This window comes from Pseudophryne corroboree, chromosome 2 (assembly GCF_028390025.1).
Source record: "Pseudophryne corroboree isolate aPseCor3 chromosome 2, aPseCor3.hap2, whole genome shotgun sequence".
Taxonomy (NCBI): domain Eukaryota; kingdom Metazoa; phylum Chordata; class Amphibia; order Anura; family Myobatrachidae; genus Pseudophryne; species Pseudophryne corroboree.
The window spans coordinates 324833330-324852317 of NC_086445.1; the positions used below are offsets into that span (position 1 = coordinate 324833330).

The window sequence follows — 18988 nt, forward strand, 5'->3', positions numbered from 1 at the left end:
GGCATAGAGTTGAATATAAACCTTGTGTCGAGCGCAGCGAGCCACTGAGCCCGAAGCGTGGCGAGCGAAGTGAGGCCCGCGAGGGTATGCCTTTCTACATTTGGGGGTCCCAGATGACAAAACTATCCACAAAAATGCAAAAAACATGGTGACTACCTTTTTTGTGTCGACCATTTTCATGTCGACCTTTTGTACGGTCTACCTTTTTCAGGTCGACCTTTTGACCCTGTCAGCCTTTTGACCCTGTCGACCTAATGTCTGTCTAACATATGGTGTCTATCTATTGACTGTCTAACTAGAAACTATCTATCAACCCACACCCGTTCTGTGCCCTTTGGTAAATATATAATAAACCAAATTCTTGTGAAGTATAATGTAACATGTATAATACATAATTCAAGTGCACTAGGATAGAGTCTGGAACCTGATCCCTAGAGAATGAGGAAGGTCCACAGGCAGTGGGGCCCACCGGGGGTTTCCCCTGTGGGCCAGTCCAACCCTGTTATGGTACAACAGGTTTCGGCCAGGGGAGTATACCCCTTGAACAAATGGCACTTGCCAAGGGAGCCAGAGTACAGTAATTCCTTCCAAGTAAAGGGGAAGAGGTCACAAATTCAAAACATGGGACCCCCTGGGCTAGCATAACCTGCCCTAGAACACTATCCACATGGACAGCTATTGGGAACGGTAATTTGTGGTGAGTGAACTGGAGTGAGCCACCGTGCCCACAGCGTGGTGAGCAGAGCGAGCTCGTTTTAATGTTCTGAACAAGTGTAATGGTGGGGGAAGCAGTTTACTGTAGTTATGCTAACCCAGGGGGGGGCCATGTTCTGAACGTGAAGCTGGGGGAAGAGTGCACTCAGACACTGGAGGTCAATACGAGTTGATTGCTCGCTAGCTACTTTTTGCAGCCGTGCAAACGCATAGTCGCCGCCCACGGGGAAGTGTATTTATGCTTTGCAAGTGTGTGAACGCCTGTGCAGCCGAGCGGTACAAAAATAGTTTGTGCAGTTTCTGAGTAGGTCTGAACTTAAAAACAGCAGCGTGCGATCAGGTCGGAATGACCCCCACTGACAGAAACATCCTGCCCTGAGGATGCAGTGCTACTACTGCTGGTGCTGTCTGTCTTGCTGTGAGGAGGCATCAGCTACATGAGTGGTTGGCACTGTACAGTAGTTAGTATTACATGCCTGCATCATGTTCCCCGAGACCATTACGCCCCGGCTCCTGACATGATGTACGTGGGCGCGTCACCCATAGAATGACTCTCCCTATTCCATGACAACTGAGGGGGGTATCCCTGCCGGCCACGCGCCTCCCGGAACTGACCACGCCCAAGGGGCGGGGCGGAAGTGAGATCGGGGGCGGGAGGTGGTGCAGTCCCTGTTGAAGGCTGGCGGCAGTGCAGAGCTAGGAGACAGCCGAGCGCCGGGCACCATTCACAGCCAGGGAACTGACGCCGGCCGTGCTCTGTATATAGGAAGCGGGAGCCGGCCACAGGATTCGGGCGCTTCCGGGTGGGTCATGGATCACCAGTATCTTCAGGCTGCCAACCGATACCAAGTGGTGAGTGCTGTAGGTAGCTTGACGTGGTGTGTGTTGTCACGGATGGATAAGTGGGCCCACTGCAATGCGTTACTATTGTCTGTGGGCATTCAGTGACAGGAGCATCCTTCCCTGTGTGTGAGACTGCGCCGCGGTGATAACCAGTACTGCTGTGTCAGTGTGTAGCTGCTGCTGCTGTATCAGTGTGTAACTGCTGCTGCTGTGTCAGTGTGTGGTTGCTGCTGTCAGTGTGTAGCTGCTGCTGTGTATGTGTGGCTTCTGTCAGTGTGTAGCTACTGCTGATGTGTTAGTGTGTAGCTGCTGTGTCAGTGTGTGGCTGCTGTCAGTGTGTAGCTGCTGCTGCTGCTATGTCTGTGGCTGCTGTCAGTGTGTAGCGGCTGCTGTGTCAGTGTGTAGCAGCTGTGTCGGTGGCTCTTGCTGTGGCTGCTGGTGTGTAGCAGCTGCTGCTGCTGTGTCTGTGCGGCTGCTGTCGGTGTGTAGCTGCTGTGTCTGTGCGGCTGCTGTCGGTGTGTAGCTGCTGTGTCTGTGCGGCTGCTGTCGGTGTGTAGCTGCTGTGTCTGTGCGGCTGCTGTCGGTGTGTAGCTGCTGCTGCTGTGTCTGTGCTGCTGCTGTCGGTGTGTAGCAGCTGCTGCTGCTGTGTGTGTGTGCGGCTGCTGTCGGTGTGTAGCTGCTGCTGGTGTGTACCTGCTGCTGCTGTGTCCGTGTAGCTTCTGTCGGTGTGTACCTGCTGCTACTGTTGTGTCAGTGTGTGGCTGCTGTGTCAGTGGTGTGTATGCTTGTTGTGGGTGATAGTATAATTTGTGCTTATTTTGATTCATCCCATTCAGTTACTGTATTATTGTCAGAAAAAAATTCTATGACAAGTTTCTTCTTATGTTTCCCACACTCAACCCCTACCTGGTCTATAGCCTTAACTTGTGTGCTGTGTAAAGGGCCCTACACACGGGCCCTCATTCCGAGTTGTTCGCTCGCAAGCTGCTTTTAGCAGCATTGCACACGCTAAGCCGCCGCCTACTGGGAGTGAATCTTAGCTTAGCAAAATTGCGAATGAAAGATTCGCAATATTGCGAAAAGACTTCTCTGTGCAGTTTCTGAGTAGCTCGAGACTTACTCTTCCAGTGCGATCAGTTTAGTGCTTGTTGTTCCTGGTTTGACGTCACAAACACACCCAGCGTTCGCCCAGACACTCCCCCGTTTCTCCAGCCACTCCCGCGTTTTTTCACACACTCCCATAAAACGGCCAGTTTCCGCCCAGAAAAACCCACTTCCTGTCAATCACACTCCGATCTCCAGAACGAAGAAAAAACCTCGTAATGCTGTGAGTAAAATACCAATCTTCATAGCAAATTTACTTGGCGCAGTCGCAGTGCGAACATTGCGCATGCGCAATTAGCGGAAAATCGATGCGGTGCGAAGAAAATTACAGAGCGAACAACTCGGAATGACCACCACTGGCAGATAATACTGCACGATATGAACGTTCTCGTTCATTAATGAACGAGAACTCGTTCATATCATGCAGTGTGTAGGCACCAATGATGAACCATGCGCGGCCCAGCGCTCATTCATCGTTGGTGCCCTGTCGCTTATGCATGCAGGCCAATATGGACGAGATTGTCCATATTAGCATGCATTGCTATGGTGACGGGGGGAATGAAGAAACTTCACACCCCCCCCCCCCCCCCCCCCAGCCGCCGGGTCGCCCGTCTGCCGTCTCGGCGGTCGGCCAGCTCGGTGGCCGGTCACATAGTCAGTAGGGCCCTTAACTGTATTATCCTAAATAAGTGGTTTTCAATCTCAGCCCTCGCCTACCTTCCAGCAGGTCATGTTTTGAGGATTTTTATCTGTGGAACCAGAGTAGATGATTACTGACTCAGCAATACATGACCTGTTGGTGGTACTTGAGGGCTGGAGTTGTGAACACCTGCACTGCAAATAATTTGTCTATGGGTTATGTACTACTGTATGTCTCTGTGTTCTGTACAGCAATATGCAGGCTCACAGCTGTTTATGTGCTATAGCAGCTGATATAAAAGGGTGTGGTATGAGTTGCCGGCGGCCAGCATACCGGCACCGGGATCCCGACCGCTGGCTTGCCGACAGCGGGGTGATCGCAAATGAGCCCCTTGTGGGGTCGCTGCGCTCGCCACTCTGCGGGCACGGTGGCGCGCATGCTATCTATTCTCCCTCCAGGGTGGTCGTGGACCCCCAAGCGGGAGAAAAGGTGTCGGTATGCCGGTTGACGGGATTCCAGCGCCGGGATTCCAATGACCGGTATACTGAATACCACTCAATATAAAATGCTTTGGTTAAAATAAAATATCTGTAAATGTGTTTTTGTATGAAATCAAAATATGTAGATATTATACTTTAGGTCAGTTGTAAAAGCCCTTCCTGGTTGGAAATGTTTTGGCATGTTATTTAAAGTGTTTCCATTCCAGTCTTTACATCAGTTATGTATGAATAAGAATGAATGTGCAATAACTCCTGTATTACTAAGTACATTGTAGTTCTATGACTTGCAACACAGATTGTTTATTTTTATACTTTGACCTGTGTGTACAGTGGCTGAGGATGGGGTGTAGTCTCTTCTGATAATGAGAAGCGTAGAAATATCGCTTTACGTAAAATGTAACTTATTTGTTTTTATAGAAGTGTTGTGTTCCTTTCATATTGTACAAAAACAGCACTTTACAAACATTTCTAAAACTGACACAGTACTTACATAGCAATTTATATAAAAGCTAATTATTATTTTTTTTAATCCAAAAAATAGATTGCACTAAAAAGCAAAATTGACTTTCTCTGACAAGCCTTTGTGCATAAGTTACCAATGGTAAATCATATTTGTCCTATTTTATTTTTATATCACAGAAATGGAAGCTGTCGTATGCTCTGCTCTTTCAAAGTAACCTTATATCCAGTAGGACAGTGCTATCTAGTGGCCTAATTATCAGAGAAACCCATTTAATACCAGTTTATTTATTACTATTTATTTATATAGCGCACACATATTCCGCAGAGCTTTACAAAGAATATTTGCCCATTCCCATTAGTCCCTGCCCGAGTGGAGTTTACAATCTAGATTCCCTAGCACATGCACACACACACATTTTCTCACTAGAGTTCATTTTGTTTGGAGCCAATTAACCTACAAATATATTTTTGGATTGTGGGAGGAAACCCACAAAGGCACGGGGAGAATATACAAACTCCACACAGTTAGGAGCATGCTGTGAATCAAACCAATGACCTCAGTGCTGTGAGGCATTAATGCTAACCATTACACTGTATGTGCTTTCCATCCAGTTCAGCATTATCAAGGTCAGTAATATTTGAACAAATCTTATCTTCAAGGATTATATTATTTAATAACTCAGGAAATCCCTGCAAAATAAATAAAATGTCAGTATTGTTTTCTGTAAAATTTGTAATAAACTGCAGACTGGCGTTTCTACTTATGTTAATTACATTCTGTATACAGATGCGTCCTCATACATCCAGCCTCAATACGCCATGCAGTGCAAGATACCTGGCCTGAGTGAGCTGCAAGGTCTGCTAACGTCTGTGTCTTTATCTTTTTTTTTTTTTTGGCCCACAAATGTGTCTTAGTAGCAACACAATGGGGTCGATTCAATTCGGCAACTTATAAATAGCGCCGGGAATTAGCTCCTGACGCTATTCAATTCAGCTGCTAGTTACCCGCAATTGTCGGGAATTCTTCTCTCATCCCCGGGGGATCAGAGAAGAAACCCGACAAAAGTGCTGCCTCTCGGCCTGCGCGTGGCTGATTCTGTCGGGAATCAGCCTTGCGCCGGGGAGTTAAGTCGGAGAATGCCCGTTCTCCCGACAATTCAACCTGTTTAGTCGGCGAGAACGGGCCATCGCCGACTTAACTGGAGCTGAATTGAATAGCGTCGGGAGCAAACTCCCGGCGCTATTCAACTGTCGGAGAACAGAATTGACCCCACTGTGACTAGGACACATGAGGAGACTGTGCTGATTAATTTGATATACAGTATGACACTTGTATATTGTGTGTGACTGAGTCTGTGTATGGAGCAGAACCGGACTTGTATTGGAAAAAAGCTGCAGCTGCTACATTGTAGCACTTCATGTACAGATTCAGAGACTCAGTCGCACATAGATATACAGGTGTCATATCACATTAATCGGCACTGTCTTGTACGTTGTAGTCACATTGCCTTGATACTAAAGCTGGGTATACACTTAGAGATATATCGACCAATATTTCACCCCGCCACAGATTGGTACGATATATCAGCCACATCGGTAAGTGTGTACACTCCATATACGTGCCCCTGCGGTCGTCTGTGATGTCTTCCGGTCGGCCATGCTGCAGGACCGACAGAAGACATTGGTAACAATGGCCATGCTGCCGAATGCAGCATGACTGTCACTCCATCGTCCCCAGCATCGGCAATTGTGTATACACCTGGCATGCCAAGAGGGGGCGTTTGTAGTGACTGCACGTATGAGGATACGTCTGTACTTCACTTTGCTTTTTCCAATATTACGTCAGTGTTTCCCCTGTACACTGTTCTGTGGACCAAGGATGTAACTGTTTTCACTTTAACAAAAATTAGCTTTGTCTTGTTTTTTTCTTTTTTAACAATCTATCACTATTCTTTTGCCCCTTGATACATTTGACCTCAGGTGAAATACAACACTCAAGTGAACTTTTTCCTGATCACTACAGCCATAAGTGCTCATATGTGTAACAACTCAAGTACCTGAACCAAAGAGCAGCAGATAATTATCTATCTAAAGCTGATGAGCAATAAAAATTTTATCACGTTGATAGTTAATGAGAATTTTAATGACCTATGGCCCCTCCCACTAGTGTTAGTAATGTCACTTCCAGAGAATTCCAGCATAACACGCATCTCCAGTCTTATTTCTCCATACTTAATCATCACACAACACCTCATGATGACAACAAAGACAATGACAATTCAACAACATTAACCTCAACCTAAAATGTATATCAGATTTGAATAGAAGATATGTGGGACTCAAAAATTAACAGGCGCTTAAACACACAAATAAAATGGATACTTAGCAGTGCGTCCCTAGGGTGGATTCCACACTGATACGTGGACAACTTTCTGTCTTTTTCAGCAAGATGTTTTTTCCTCTCGCGTGGATGTTGACATAAAAAAAGAGTTTTATATATATATATATATATATATATATATATATATGTGTGTGAGTGTGTAATAAAGTTTTTAACTGTATGCAAGTCTCTCTTATTGCTATACACATTCAAACAGAGAAGGCGATATTCGTTTCACTGAAGAGGCGTACCCCAACTCACTTTCCACACAATGGGTTAAAACCCATAAAGGTATCTTTTATTCACCACTGTGTCAAACAGCATCAATCTGGTGATGAACCTTCTTTACCGGAAAGAATAGGCGTACCTCACTCACACAAAAGAAGGGCTGATTGAAGCGCATAAAGGTTTCTTTTGTGTTAGTGGTTACGTGGACAACTATCTGTCTCCTGATGAGGTGACCATCCGCCACCTCATCAGGAGCATGCCCAGGCGTTGTAGGGAGGTCATACAGGCACGTGGAGGCCACACACACTACTGAGCCTCATTTTGATTTGTTTTAAGGCCATTACATCAAAGTTGGATTAGCCTGTAGTGTGTTTTTCCACTTTAATTTTGAGTGTGACTCCAAATCCAGACCTCCATGGGTTAATAAATTTGATTTCCATTGATAATTTTTGTGTGATTTTGTTGTCAGCACATTAAACTATGTAAAGAACAAAGTATTTAATAAGAATATTTCATTCATTCAGATCTAGGGTGTGTTATTTTAGTGTTCCCTTTATTTTTTGAGCAGTGTATATTACTCTTTTTTTTTTTTTTTATGTCAACATCCACACGAGAGGAAAAAACATCTTGCTGAAAAAGACAGAAAGTTGTCCACGTATCAGTGTGGAATCCACCCTAGGGACGTACTGCTAAGGGGTGGTATTGATGTGACCGGCGGTCGGGAGCCTGACAGTCACATGACCTCCTGCCAGCATCCCGACCCCTCACTATCCCGATGGTCGGCATGCCGACCAACAGGGGCTATTTCCACTCATGGGTGTCCACAACACCCATAGAGTGGGAATAGAACCCGTGGCGACCGCAGGTCGCCACCGAGCCCGCAGCGAGCCCGCAAGGGGCTTTATGCACTCGCCCCTCCCCACTGGGATCCCGGCGTCGGTATGCTGCCGGGATTCCGGCGTCTGTATGCTGACCGGTGGTCTCCTGACCGCCGGTCAGCCATATTATACCCCTGCTAAGTATCCATTTTATTTGTGTGTTTAAGTGCCTGTTAATTTTTGAGTCCCACATATCTTCTATTCAAATCTGTTTAACTTTGTTGAATTGGTGGTGAGGTTCAACTGTGGTGAATCATCTTGCGGGCAGCTTTCAGTGCGCCATTTATTGGGATTCACAAACTTTTTCTTCTTAAAATGTATATCAGTCTAGCAGAAAGGCACACAGGGATGTACATGCACTTAAAGAAAGAAAGAAAAACTCTTTAGATGTCCCAATAAGTACAATACAGTGTAGCAAAAATTAAAATAAAAAATGTAATGCTAAGGCAGTGTTCTCCCCAGATCATCTTTAATGGGTTTACCACCCAGCTTTTTTCCCAAACCACACAGCTGTCAATCTGTTCCCATGTTCATAACTGACAGCCGGGAATCACTGCAGCAGATACCAGTTATCACTCCTCATTAGATCCCTCCCACTTCTCATTCAGGGGGATATCCAATTAGCCCGGTAATTTACCAGGGCTAATTGTCCCGTCGGAGGCTAACTAATCAGCCCCGATAAGCCGCGGCATGCGCTGGTTTAACAGGGATTTTGTTTCACCTGCCTCCGGCAGGCGAAGCAGAGTCCCCGGAAACAGCCCTGTTTTCGTCCGTAAACGGGGCTGTTTCACACGAAAACACACAGGTTTCACTGCACCTGTGTGTTTTCAGGAGGATAACCTGTAAAAAAATAAAATGAAAAATTGGTGAAACATCGGAAAAAAGTCAGAAAAACGGCCATTTTTCGGACCCGATATTTTAGCGGGGATATTTGGATATTCCCCTCAGTCCCTCCCACTCACTGGGGCAGATGAATTAACCTGGAGACGACATAAGGAAGTGATAAACCAGTGATATGTGCAAGGTGATAAAGGCACCAGCCAATCAGATCCTAACTGTTAATTTACATATTGGAGCTGATTGGCTGGTGCATTTAGCACCTTGCACATATCACTGGTTTATCACTTCCTTATGCCTTCTCCAGGTTAATGCATCTGCCCCACTGTGACATGGCATTAGAGTGGCAGGAGCACTTCTGTGTAGATAGTGCAAAATTGCTCTCCAGGCACTTCACTTATCAGCTTTTCAAATGGGAACACAGATTAGATCAGTGGTGCCACCAGAGCCGGATTAGGTTTTGGGGTGGCCCAGGGCACTTAAGACAGGGGCCCAGGGAAAGTGTTGTATATTATACCCCTTTTAGACCTAAAATAGCGGGTCGCAGCCGGTAGCCTAACACACCGGAGGCACCAGCCCGGCATATGTGTTCAACCCTGCAAAATTCCCGAGTTGGAATACTGGGTCACTCGACTCTGACTATTCCAACTCAACCCTTTTACACCGAGCAGCAACACGGGTTATGCGCGCTCATGTGCAATAACCCGTGTTATATGCTGGTGATGTAAAAGGGGTATTGGAGTGTGATAATTTAAATGAGAACCTGGTCACGCTGTGATATTATCTTTGAGTGTCGGCTGAATTTGGAGACTGACTATATATGTCACTCAAAGGTTCTGATCGACGTTTCATGGTTTTTATACCATCCTGAAGAAATGGTATAAAAACTATGAAATGCTGATCAGAACCTGTGGATTACAGTGTTGCTGTTTGCAAGATGCCCTTGAGTGCCTCCTCAGAAGTGTGTGTGTGTGTGTGTGTGTGTGTGTGTATATGTGTATGTATATATATATATATATATATATATATATATATATATATATATATATATATATATATATTTCTCTGACGTCCTAGTGGATGCTGGGACTCCGTCAGGACCATGGGGAATAGCGGCTCCGCAGGAGACAGGGCACAAAATTTAAAAGTTTGACCACTAGGTGGTGTGTACTGGCTCCTCCCCCTATGACCCTCCTCCAAGCCTCAGTTAGGTTTTTGTGCCCGTCCGAGCAGGGTGCAATCTAGGTGGCTCTCCTAAAGAGCTGCTTAGAAAAAGTTTGTTAGGTTTTTTATTTTCAGTGAGTCCTGCTGGCAACAGGCTCACTGCAACGAGGGACTTAGGGGAGAAGAAGTGAACTCACCTGCGTGCAGGATGGATTTGCTTCTTAGGCTACTGGACACTAGCTCCAGAGGGACGATCACAGGTACAGCCTGGATGGGTCACCGGAGCCGCGCCGCCGACCCCCCTTGCAGATGCCGAATAGAGAAGGTCCAGAAACCGGCGGCAGAAGACGTCTCAGTCTTCATGAGGTAGCGCACAGCACTGCAGCTGTGCGCCATTGCTCTCCGCACACTTCACACCAGCGGTCACTGAGGGTGCAGGGCGCTGGGGGGGGCGCCCTGGGCAGCAATGTAATATACCTATTCTGGCTAAAATATATCACATATAGCCCCTGGGGCTATATGGATGTATTTAACCCCTGCCAGGTTCCAAAAAAAACGGGAGAAGAAGCCCGCCGAAAAGGGGGCGGGGCCTATTCTCCTCAGCACACAGCGCCATTTTCCTGCCCAGCTCCGCTGCGAGGAAGGCTCCCAGGACTCTCCCCTGCACTGCACTACAGAAACAGGGTAAAAACAGAGAGGGGGGGCACTTATTGGCGATATTTATAATATTTGAGCTGCTATAAAGGGAACACACTTATTAAGGTTGTCCCTATATATATTTATAGCGCTTGGGTGTGTGCTGGCAAACTCTCCCTCTGTCTCCCCAAAGGGCTAGTGGGGTCCTGTCTTCTATCAGAGCATTCCCTGTATGTCTGCTGTGTGTCGGTACGTGTGTGTCGACATGTATGAGGACGATGTTGGCGTGGAGGCGGAGCAATTGCCTGTAATGGTGATGTCACCCCCTAGGGAGTCGACACCAGAATGGATGGCTTTGTTTATGGAATTACGGGATAGTGTCAGCACGCTACAAAAGTCGGTTGACGACATGAGACAGCCGGCAAACCAGTTAGTACCTGTCCAGGCGTCTCAGACACCGTCAGGGGCTGTAAAACGCCCTTTACCTCAGTCGGTCGACACAGACCCAGACACTGACACTGAATCCAGTGTCGACGGTGAAGAAACAAACGTATTTTCCAGTAGGGCCACACGTTATATGATCACGGCAATGAAGGAGGCTTTGCATATCTCTGATACTGCAAGTACCACAAAAAGGGGTATTATGTGGGGTCTGAAAAAACTACCTGTAGTTTTTCCTGAATCGGAGGAATTGAATGACGTGTGTGATGAAGCGTGGGTTACCCCTGATAAAAAACTGCTAATTTCAAAGAAGTTATTGGCATTATACCCTTTCCCGCCAGAGGTTAGGGCGCGCTGGGAAACACCCCCTAGGGTGGACAAGGCGCTCACACGTTTATCCAAACAAGTGGCGTTACCGTCTCCTGATACGGCCGCCCTCAAGGATCCAGCTGATAGGAGGCTGGAAAATACTCTAAAAAGTATATACACACATACTGGTGTTATACTGCGACCAGCAATCGCCTCAGCCTGGATGTGCAGTGCTGGGGTGGCTTGGTCGGATTCCCTGACTGAAAATATTGATACCCTGGATAGGGACAGTATTTTATTGACTATAGAGCAATTAAAGGATGCGTTCCTTTATATGCGAGATGCACAGAGAGATATCTGCACTCTGGCATCAAGAGTAAGTGCGATGTCCATATCTGCCAGAAGAAGTCTATGGACACGACAGTGGTCAGGCGATGCGGATTCCAAACGGCATATGGAAGTATTGCCGTATAAAGGAGAGGAATTATTTGGGGTCGGTCTATCGGATTTGGTAGCCACGGCAACAGCCGGGAAGTCCACCTTTTTACCTCAAGTCCCCTCCCAACAGAAAAAGCCGCAGTCTTTTCAGCCGCAGTCCTTTCGTTCCTATAAGAACAAGCGAGCAAAAGGACATTCATATTTGCCCCGAGGCAAAGGAAAGGGTAAGAGACTGCACCAAGCAGCCCCTTCCCAGGAGCAGAAGTCCTCCCCGGCTTCTGCAAAGGCCTCAGCATGACGCTGGGACCTTACAAGCGGACTCAGGGGCGGTGGGGGGTCGCCTCAAGAATTTCAGCGCACAGTGGGCTCACTCGCAGGTGGACCCCTGGATCCTGCAGGTAGTATCTCAGGGTTACAGGTTGGAATTCGAGAAGTCTCCCCCTCGCCGGTTCCTAAAGTCTGCTTTGCCAACGTCTCCCTCCGACAGGGCGACGGTATTGGAAGCCATTCACAAGCTGTATTCTCAGCAGGTGATAGTCAAGGTACCCCTTCTACAACAGGGAAAGGGGTATTACTCCACGCTATTTGTGGTACCGAAGCCGGACGGCTCGGTAAGACCTATTCTAAATCTGAAATCTCTGAACCTGTACATACAAAAATTCAAGTTCAAGATGGAGTCACTCAGAGCAGTGATAGCGAATTTGGAAGAGGGGGATTTTATGGTGTCCTTGGACATCAAGGATGCTTACCTTCATGTCCCAATTTGCCCTTCACACCAAGGGTACCTCAGGTTCGTGGTACAAAACTGTCATTATCAGTTTCAGACGCTGCCGTTTGGATTGTCCACGGCACCCAGGGTCTTTACCAAGGTAATGGCCGAAATGATGATTCTTCTTCGAAGAGAAGGCGTATTAATTATCCCTTACTTGGATGATCTCCTGATAAGGGCAAGATCCAGAGAACAGCTGGAGGTCGGAGTAGCACTAACTCAAGTAGTGCTCCAACAGCACGGGTGGATTCTGAATTTTCCAAAATCCCAACTGATCCCGACGACACGTCTGCTGTTCCTAGGGATGATTCTGGACACTGTTCAGAAAAAGGTATTTCTTCCGGAGGAGAAAGCCAGGGAGTTATCCGAACTAGTCAGGAACCTCCTAAAACCAGGGACAGTGTCTGTGCATCAATGCACAAGAGTCCTGGGAAAAATGGTGGCTTCTTACGAAGCGATTCCATTCGGCAGATTCCATGCACGAATTTTTCAGTGGGATCTGCTAGACAAATGGTCCGGATCGCATCTGCAGATGCATCAGCGGATAAAATTGTCGACAAGGACAAGGGTCTCTCTGCTATGGTGGTTGCAGAGTACTCATCTGTTAGAGGGCCGCAGATTCGGCATACAGAACTGGGTCCTAGTGACCACGGATGCCAGCCTGAGAGGCTGGGGAGCGGTCACACGAGGAAGAAACTTCCAGGGCGTGTGGTCAAGCCTGGAGACGTCTCTTCACATAAATATACTGGAGCTAAGAGCAATCTACAATGCTCTAAGCCTGGCAAAACCTCTGCTTCAGGGTCAGCCGGTGTTGATCCAGTCGGACAACATCACGGCAGTCGCCCACGTAAACAGACAGGGCGGCACAAGAAGCAGGAGGGCAATGGCAGAAGCTGCAAGGATTCTTCGCTGGGCGGAAAATCATGTGATAGCACTGTCAGCAGTGTTCATTCCGGGAGTGGACAACTGGGAAGCAGACTTCCTCAGCAGACACGATCTTCACCCGGGAGAGTGGGGACTTCATCCAGAAGTCTTCCACATGATTGTGGTCCATTGGGAAAGACCAATGGTGGACATGATGGCGTCCCGCCTCAACAAAAAACTGGACAGGTATTGCGCCAGGTCAAGAGACCCTCAGGCAATAGCTGTGGACGCTCTGGTAACACCATGGGTGTACCAGTCAGTGTATGTGTTCCCTCCTCTGCCTCTCATACCCAAGGTACTGAGAATTATACGGCAAAGGGGAGTAAGAACGATACTCGTGGCTCCGGACTGGCCAAGAAGGACTTGGTACCCGGAACTTCAGGAGATGCTCACGGAAGATCCGTGGCCTCTACCTCTAAGAAGGGACCTGCTTCAGCAGGGACCGTGTCTATTCCAAGACTTACCGCGGCTGCGTTTGACGGCATGGCGGTTGAACGCCGGATCCTAAGGGAAAAAGGCATTCTGGAAGAGGTCATCCCTACCCTGGTCAAAGCCAGGAAGGAGGTGACTGCACAACATTATCACCGCATTTGGAGAAAATATGTTGCATGGTGTGAGGCCAGGAAGGCCCCGACAGAGGAATTTCAACTGGGTCCATTCCTACATTTCCTGCAAACAGGATTATCTATGGGCCTCAAATTAGGGTCCATTAAGGTTCAAATTTCGGCCCTGTCGATATTCTTCCAGAAAGAATTAGCTTCAGTTCCTGAAGTTCAGACTTTTGTAAAAGGAGTACTACATATACAGCCCCCGGTTGTGCCCCCAGTGGCACCGTGGGATCTCAATGTAGTTTTGGATTTTCTCAAATCCCATTGGTTTGAGCCACTCAAATCGGTAGATTTGAAATATCTTACATGGAAAGTAACCATGCTACTGGCTCTGGCTTCAGCCAGGAGAGTGTCAGAATTGGCAGCTTTATCATATAAAAGCCCATATCTGATTTTCCATTCGGACAGGGCAGAATTGAGGACGCGTCCTCATTTTCTGCCTAAGGTGGTATCAGCGTTTCACCTGAACCAGCCTATTGTGGTGCCTGCGGCTACTAGCGATTTGGAGAATTCCAAGTTGCTGGACGTTGTCAGAGCATTGAAAATATATATTTCAAGGACGGCTGGAGTCAGAAAATCTGACTCGCTGTTTATACTATATGCACCCAACAAGCTGGGTGCTCCTGCTTCTAAGCAGACGATTGCTCGTTGGATTTGTAGCGCAATTCAACTGGCACATTCTGTGGCAGGCTTGCCACAGCCTAAATCTGTCAAGGCCCACTCCACAAGGAAGGTGGGCTCATCTTGGGCGGCTGCCCGAGGGGTCTCGGCATTACAACTCTGCCGAGCAGCTACGTGGTCAGGGGAGAACACGTTTGTAAAATTCTACAAATTTGATACCCTGGCTGAGGAGGACCTGGAGTTCTCTCATTTGGTGCTGCAGAGTCATCTGCACTCTCCCGCCCGTTTGGGAGCTTTGGTATAATCCCCATGGTCCTGACGGAGTCCCAGCATCCACTAGGACGTCAGAGAAAATAAGATTTTACTTACCGATAAATCTATTTCTCGTAGTCCGTAGTGGATGCTGGGCGCCCATCCCAAGTGCGGATTGTCTGCAATACTTGTACATAGTTATTGTTACAAAAAAATCGGGTTGTTTATTGTTGTGAGCCATCTTTTCAGAGGCTCCTACGTTATCATACTGTTAACTGGGTTCAGATCACAAGTTGTACGGTGTGATTGGTGTGGCTGGTTTGAGACTTACCCGGGATTCAAAATCCTTCCTTATTGTGTACGCTCGTCCGGGCACAGTATCCTAACTGAGGCTTGGAGGAGGGTCATAGGGGGAGGAGCCAGTACACACCACCTAGTGGTCAAACTTTTAAATTTTGTGCCCTGTCTCCTGCGGAGCCGCTATTCCCCATGGTCCTGACGGAGTCCCCAGCATCCACTACGGACTACGAGAAATAGATTTATCGGTAAGTAAAATCTTATTATATATATATATATATATATATATATATATACAAACACCCCCCCCCCCCCACCTCCCCGTGCTCTACACCATTTGCACTGTTGACCTGCTTGCGGTGGCAGCTTTTCTTAGCAGAGGGGAGCCAGAAGAGCCGGGAGCCCCCAGCCGCCCGGGACAGCATTTGCCAGTGCAGTGGGAGAACCTGGAGCGCAGCACTGCTCCGATCTGTGGCGGGGGTCCCATTTAAAAAGGAGGTCCCGGGTTACATACCCCCAGCCCGTAAATTGGTACACTATTACTGAGCCCTCTCTGTCAGGTATCTGGTTTTGTCTGTCCCCGGCGGGGGCGCTAGTGGGTCAGTGTTGGTGCGATGTACAAAGCGGGGAGGCAATATGAAAGTCCTGCGCATAAGCGCTGATATTTATTAATGCAAAGCAGATGGTATAATACTGAATACAATGGAAACCGGTAATGTGGAAAACTGACAGGTAACTGAATCCAAACAACATAAAAGTCTCTTGCAGCAGAACGTAAAATAACTTGATAATGAATGCAGGTGAAATAACAGAACTCCAGTAGTATTTGGAAATACACAGTCTCTGAATAACACAGGGCAAACTGATAATGGTTAGGAAAGCAGAACTCCGGAATATATTAGTAACTCACAGTCTCTGTAAAGCACAAGTCCATATAGCCACACTTAGGCTAAAGAAGGAGACCGTCTCTAAGCCAGTAGATGTTATACTGCTGAGTTGCATAGATGTTATGCTGACAATTAGTGCACAGGTAAGTAATGAGAAAGAACACCTGAGGAGAGTCTCTTACTGCTGATGGGTTTGAAGCTGGATGTAGCTGAAGTCCGAAGTAACAGAAGAGCTGTAGAAATGGAAACTGGAACAAATGAGGTAATCACAGGGGAACGCTGGAAACAGGAACGCAGGAACTGGGAGAACTAGACACAGGGTATGTGACTCGTTGTCCGAGGCGATGAGAGTGAGCCCCGAACAGGAACTTATACCCCTTGCTCTGCAGTGATTGGTCGCAGTGTTCTGGCTGGAAACACAGGGCTGGATTAGATGCCGGGATTAGCTGAGTGCAGGTGTCATAGCAGCATCCATGCAGACCGGATGCCGGCACACAGCGGAACACTAACGCAGGACCAGACTCAGGGGTACTCAGCGACACGGGAGATGACGCTCGCGGTCAGCGCATCCATGCAGCCGCGACTGGGGCCATGACCTCCGGAGGCCTGCACACCAGCGCGCTGGTAGGTGAGACGCAGCTGACCGCCGATTCCTGACACTCTCACAGGATTTCTGTACATTGTTCCATTTATGTACTTAGTGACTCGCTAATCAGATTATCTAGGCGCTGGCAGGGCAATATATAGAGCCTTCATAAGAGTAGAGAAGTTGCCCAAAGCAACCAATAGCGTTTGCCTGTTATCAGAATCAGAATCAGAATCAGCTTTATTGGCCAGGTATACTTGCGTATACTAGGAATTTGTCTTCGGTTTGCTATACAACAGCCAAGTAGGTAACAGGTAAGCTGGTGTGTGTGTGTGTGTGTGTGTGTGTGTGTGTGTGTGTGTGTGTGGGGGGCAAGTAAAGTTACACAGATAGGTATACCGTAGGGACACAAGTTAGTTACATGTACGTCTAGTCAGTCAATGTTCAGGAGTTCAGCAGGCGGACCGCTTGGGGAAAGAAACTTTTGAGGCTTCTGGTGGATCTGGCGTGGACAGCCCTGTAACACCTGCCTGAAGGAAGCAAGTTAAACATGCTGTGGCCGAGGTGTAGCTGGTCTTTTACTATCTTCATTGCCCGCTTTTTAGCTCTGGACAAGTACAGGTCCTGGACTGAGGGAAGGTCGGCCCCGATGATCTTCTCTGCGGTTCTGACCACCTTTTGGAGCCTGCATCTGTCCCTCGCACTGGCGGAGCTGTACCATACGAGTATCGAGGAGCACAGTACCGACTCCACAATCGTGGAGTAGAAGAGGAGCAGAAGCTTCTGTGGGATGTTGAACTTCCTTAGTTGCCTGAGGAAGAACAACCTCTGCTGCGCTTTCCCAACAGTGGCGTCAGCGTTGGACCCCCATTTAAGGTCCCTGGAGATTGTGGTCCCTAGAAACTTGAAGGAGTCCACTAGCGATACCACACTGTCAGCAATCATTAGCGGAGGTGCACTAGATGACTTCTTCCTGAAGTCCACTATCATCTCGACAGTTTTGAGGGGGTTGAGCTCAAGGTTGTTGTGGATGCACCACTGGGCCAGCCGGTCTACTTCCCGTCTATAGGCCGATTCGTCCCCATCCTTGATGAGGCCGATGACTGTGGTGTCATCGGCGAATTTGATGATCCTTACTGATTGCGCCTCTGAGGTACAGTCATTTGTGTACAGGGAGAAGAGCAGGGGTGAGAGGACACAGCCCTGAGGGGCCCCTGTACTAATGGACCGCGCTTGAGAGGTGAATTTCCCCGCTTTCACCACCTGTGTCCTATCTGTCAGGAAGTCTATTATCCAGGAACAGGTAGCTTCTGGGACCCCTAGGCGAAGTAATTTGGGGTGGAGGATGCTGGGGATGATTGTATTGAAGGCCGAGCTGAAATCGACAAACAGGACCCTCGCGTAGGTACCGGGAATGTCTAGGTGCTGTAGAATGTAGTGCAGGCCCAGGTTGACTGCATCCTCGACACACCGATTCGAGCGATAGGCAAACTGCAGGGGGTCCAGTTGGGGGCCAGTCACAGTTTTCAGGTGATTCAAAACCAGACGCTCGAACGTTTTCATGACCACAGACGTCAGTGCTATCGGCCTGTAGTCGTTCAGGTTCGTGATAGTGGTTTCTTGGGGACCGGGACTATAGTAGACCTTTTGAGGCAGGAAGGGACTTTCTGTAGCTCCAGCGATTTATTGAAGATCTTGGTGAATATGGGGGCGAGCTGACCCGCACATGCTCTTAGGGCAGATGGTGACACTCCGTCAGGACCCGGAGCTTTCCTGGTTTTGGCCCTTTTGAACAATGCCTCCACCTCTTCTTGGGTGACTTGCAGTGCCTGGGGTTGGCCGTCGGTGTTCGGGGCATCGTAGAGGTGATTGTTTGGGTTGCAGGGGACTTCTTTTGCGAACCTGCAATAAAAGTGGTTCAGTTCATCTGCAAGGTCTTGGTGCATGGCGGTGGACTTTGATGTTTTCCTATAGTTGGTTATGGATTGCATTCCTTTCCATACAGATACGGGGTCATTGGTGGAGAGATCGTTTGTCAGCTTGTCCGAGAACCGCTTTTTTGCTAGCCTGATTCCTTTAGTCAGAGAGTTCCTAGTACGGTTGTATAGTGCTCTGTCACCACTGCTATAGGCCTCCTCTTTGGCTCGACGAAATTGCCTGAGCTGGGCATTGAACCAGGGCTTGTTGTTGTTGTAAATGCGGTAAGTCTTGGTAGGTACACACATGTCCTCACAGTAGCTGATGTAGGATGTGACAGTGTCTGTCAAGTCATTCAGGTCGGTTGCCGAGGCTTCAAAGACCCCCCATTCCGTGCAGTCAAAGCAGGCCTGGAGCTTCATCTTGGCCTCATTGGTCCATTTCTTAACAGTCTTAACGACAGGCTTAACTGCTCTCAGCTTCTGTGTATAGGTAGGGAGTAGGTGGACGAGGCAGTGGTCAGATAGGCCGAGTGCAGCACGCGGGATAGACC

At 48.0% G+C, this 18988-nt stretch overlaps 1 protein-coding gene across 3 annotated transcripts in view; it reads left to right on the forward strand.

Annotated features, from left to right (window-relative positions):
* The first annotated feature begins 1318 nt into the window (after positions 1–1318).
* Positions 1319–18988, forward strand: part of NDFIP2 (Nedd4 family interacting protein 2) — a 216316-nt gene continuing 198646 nt past the window's right edge. Inside the window, exon 1 of one of the 3 annotated variants that reach the window (XM_063952999.1) lies at positions 1319–1566. In XM_063952999.1, coding sequence (XP_063809069.1) covers positions 1525–1566 — 42 coding nt within the window. In that variant the 5' untranslated portion in view covers positions 1319–1524. The remainder of the gene's footprint in view (positions 1567–18988) is intronic. The other 2 variants (XM_063952998.1, XM_063953000.1) reach the window with 2 other exon arrangements.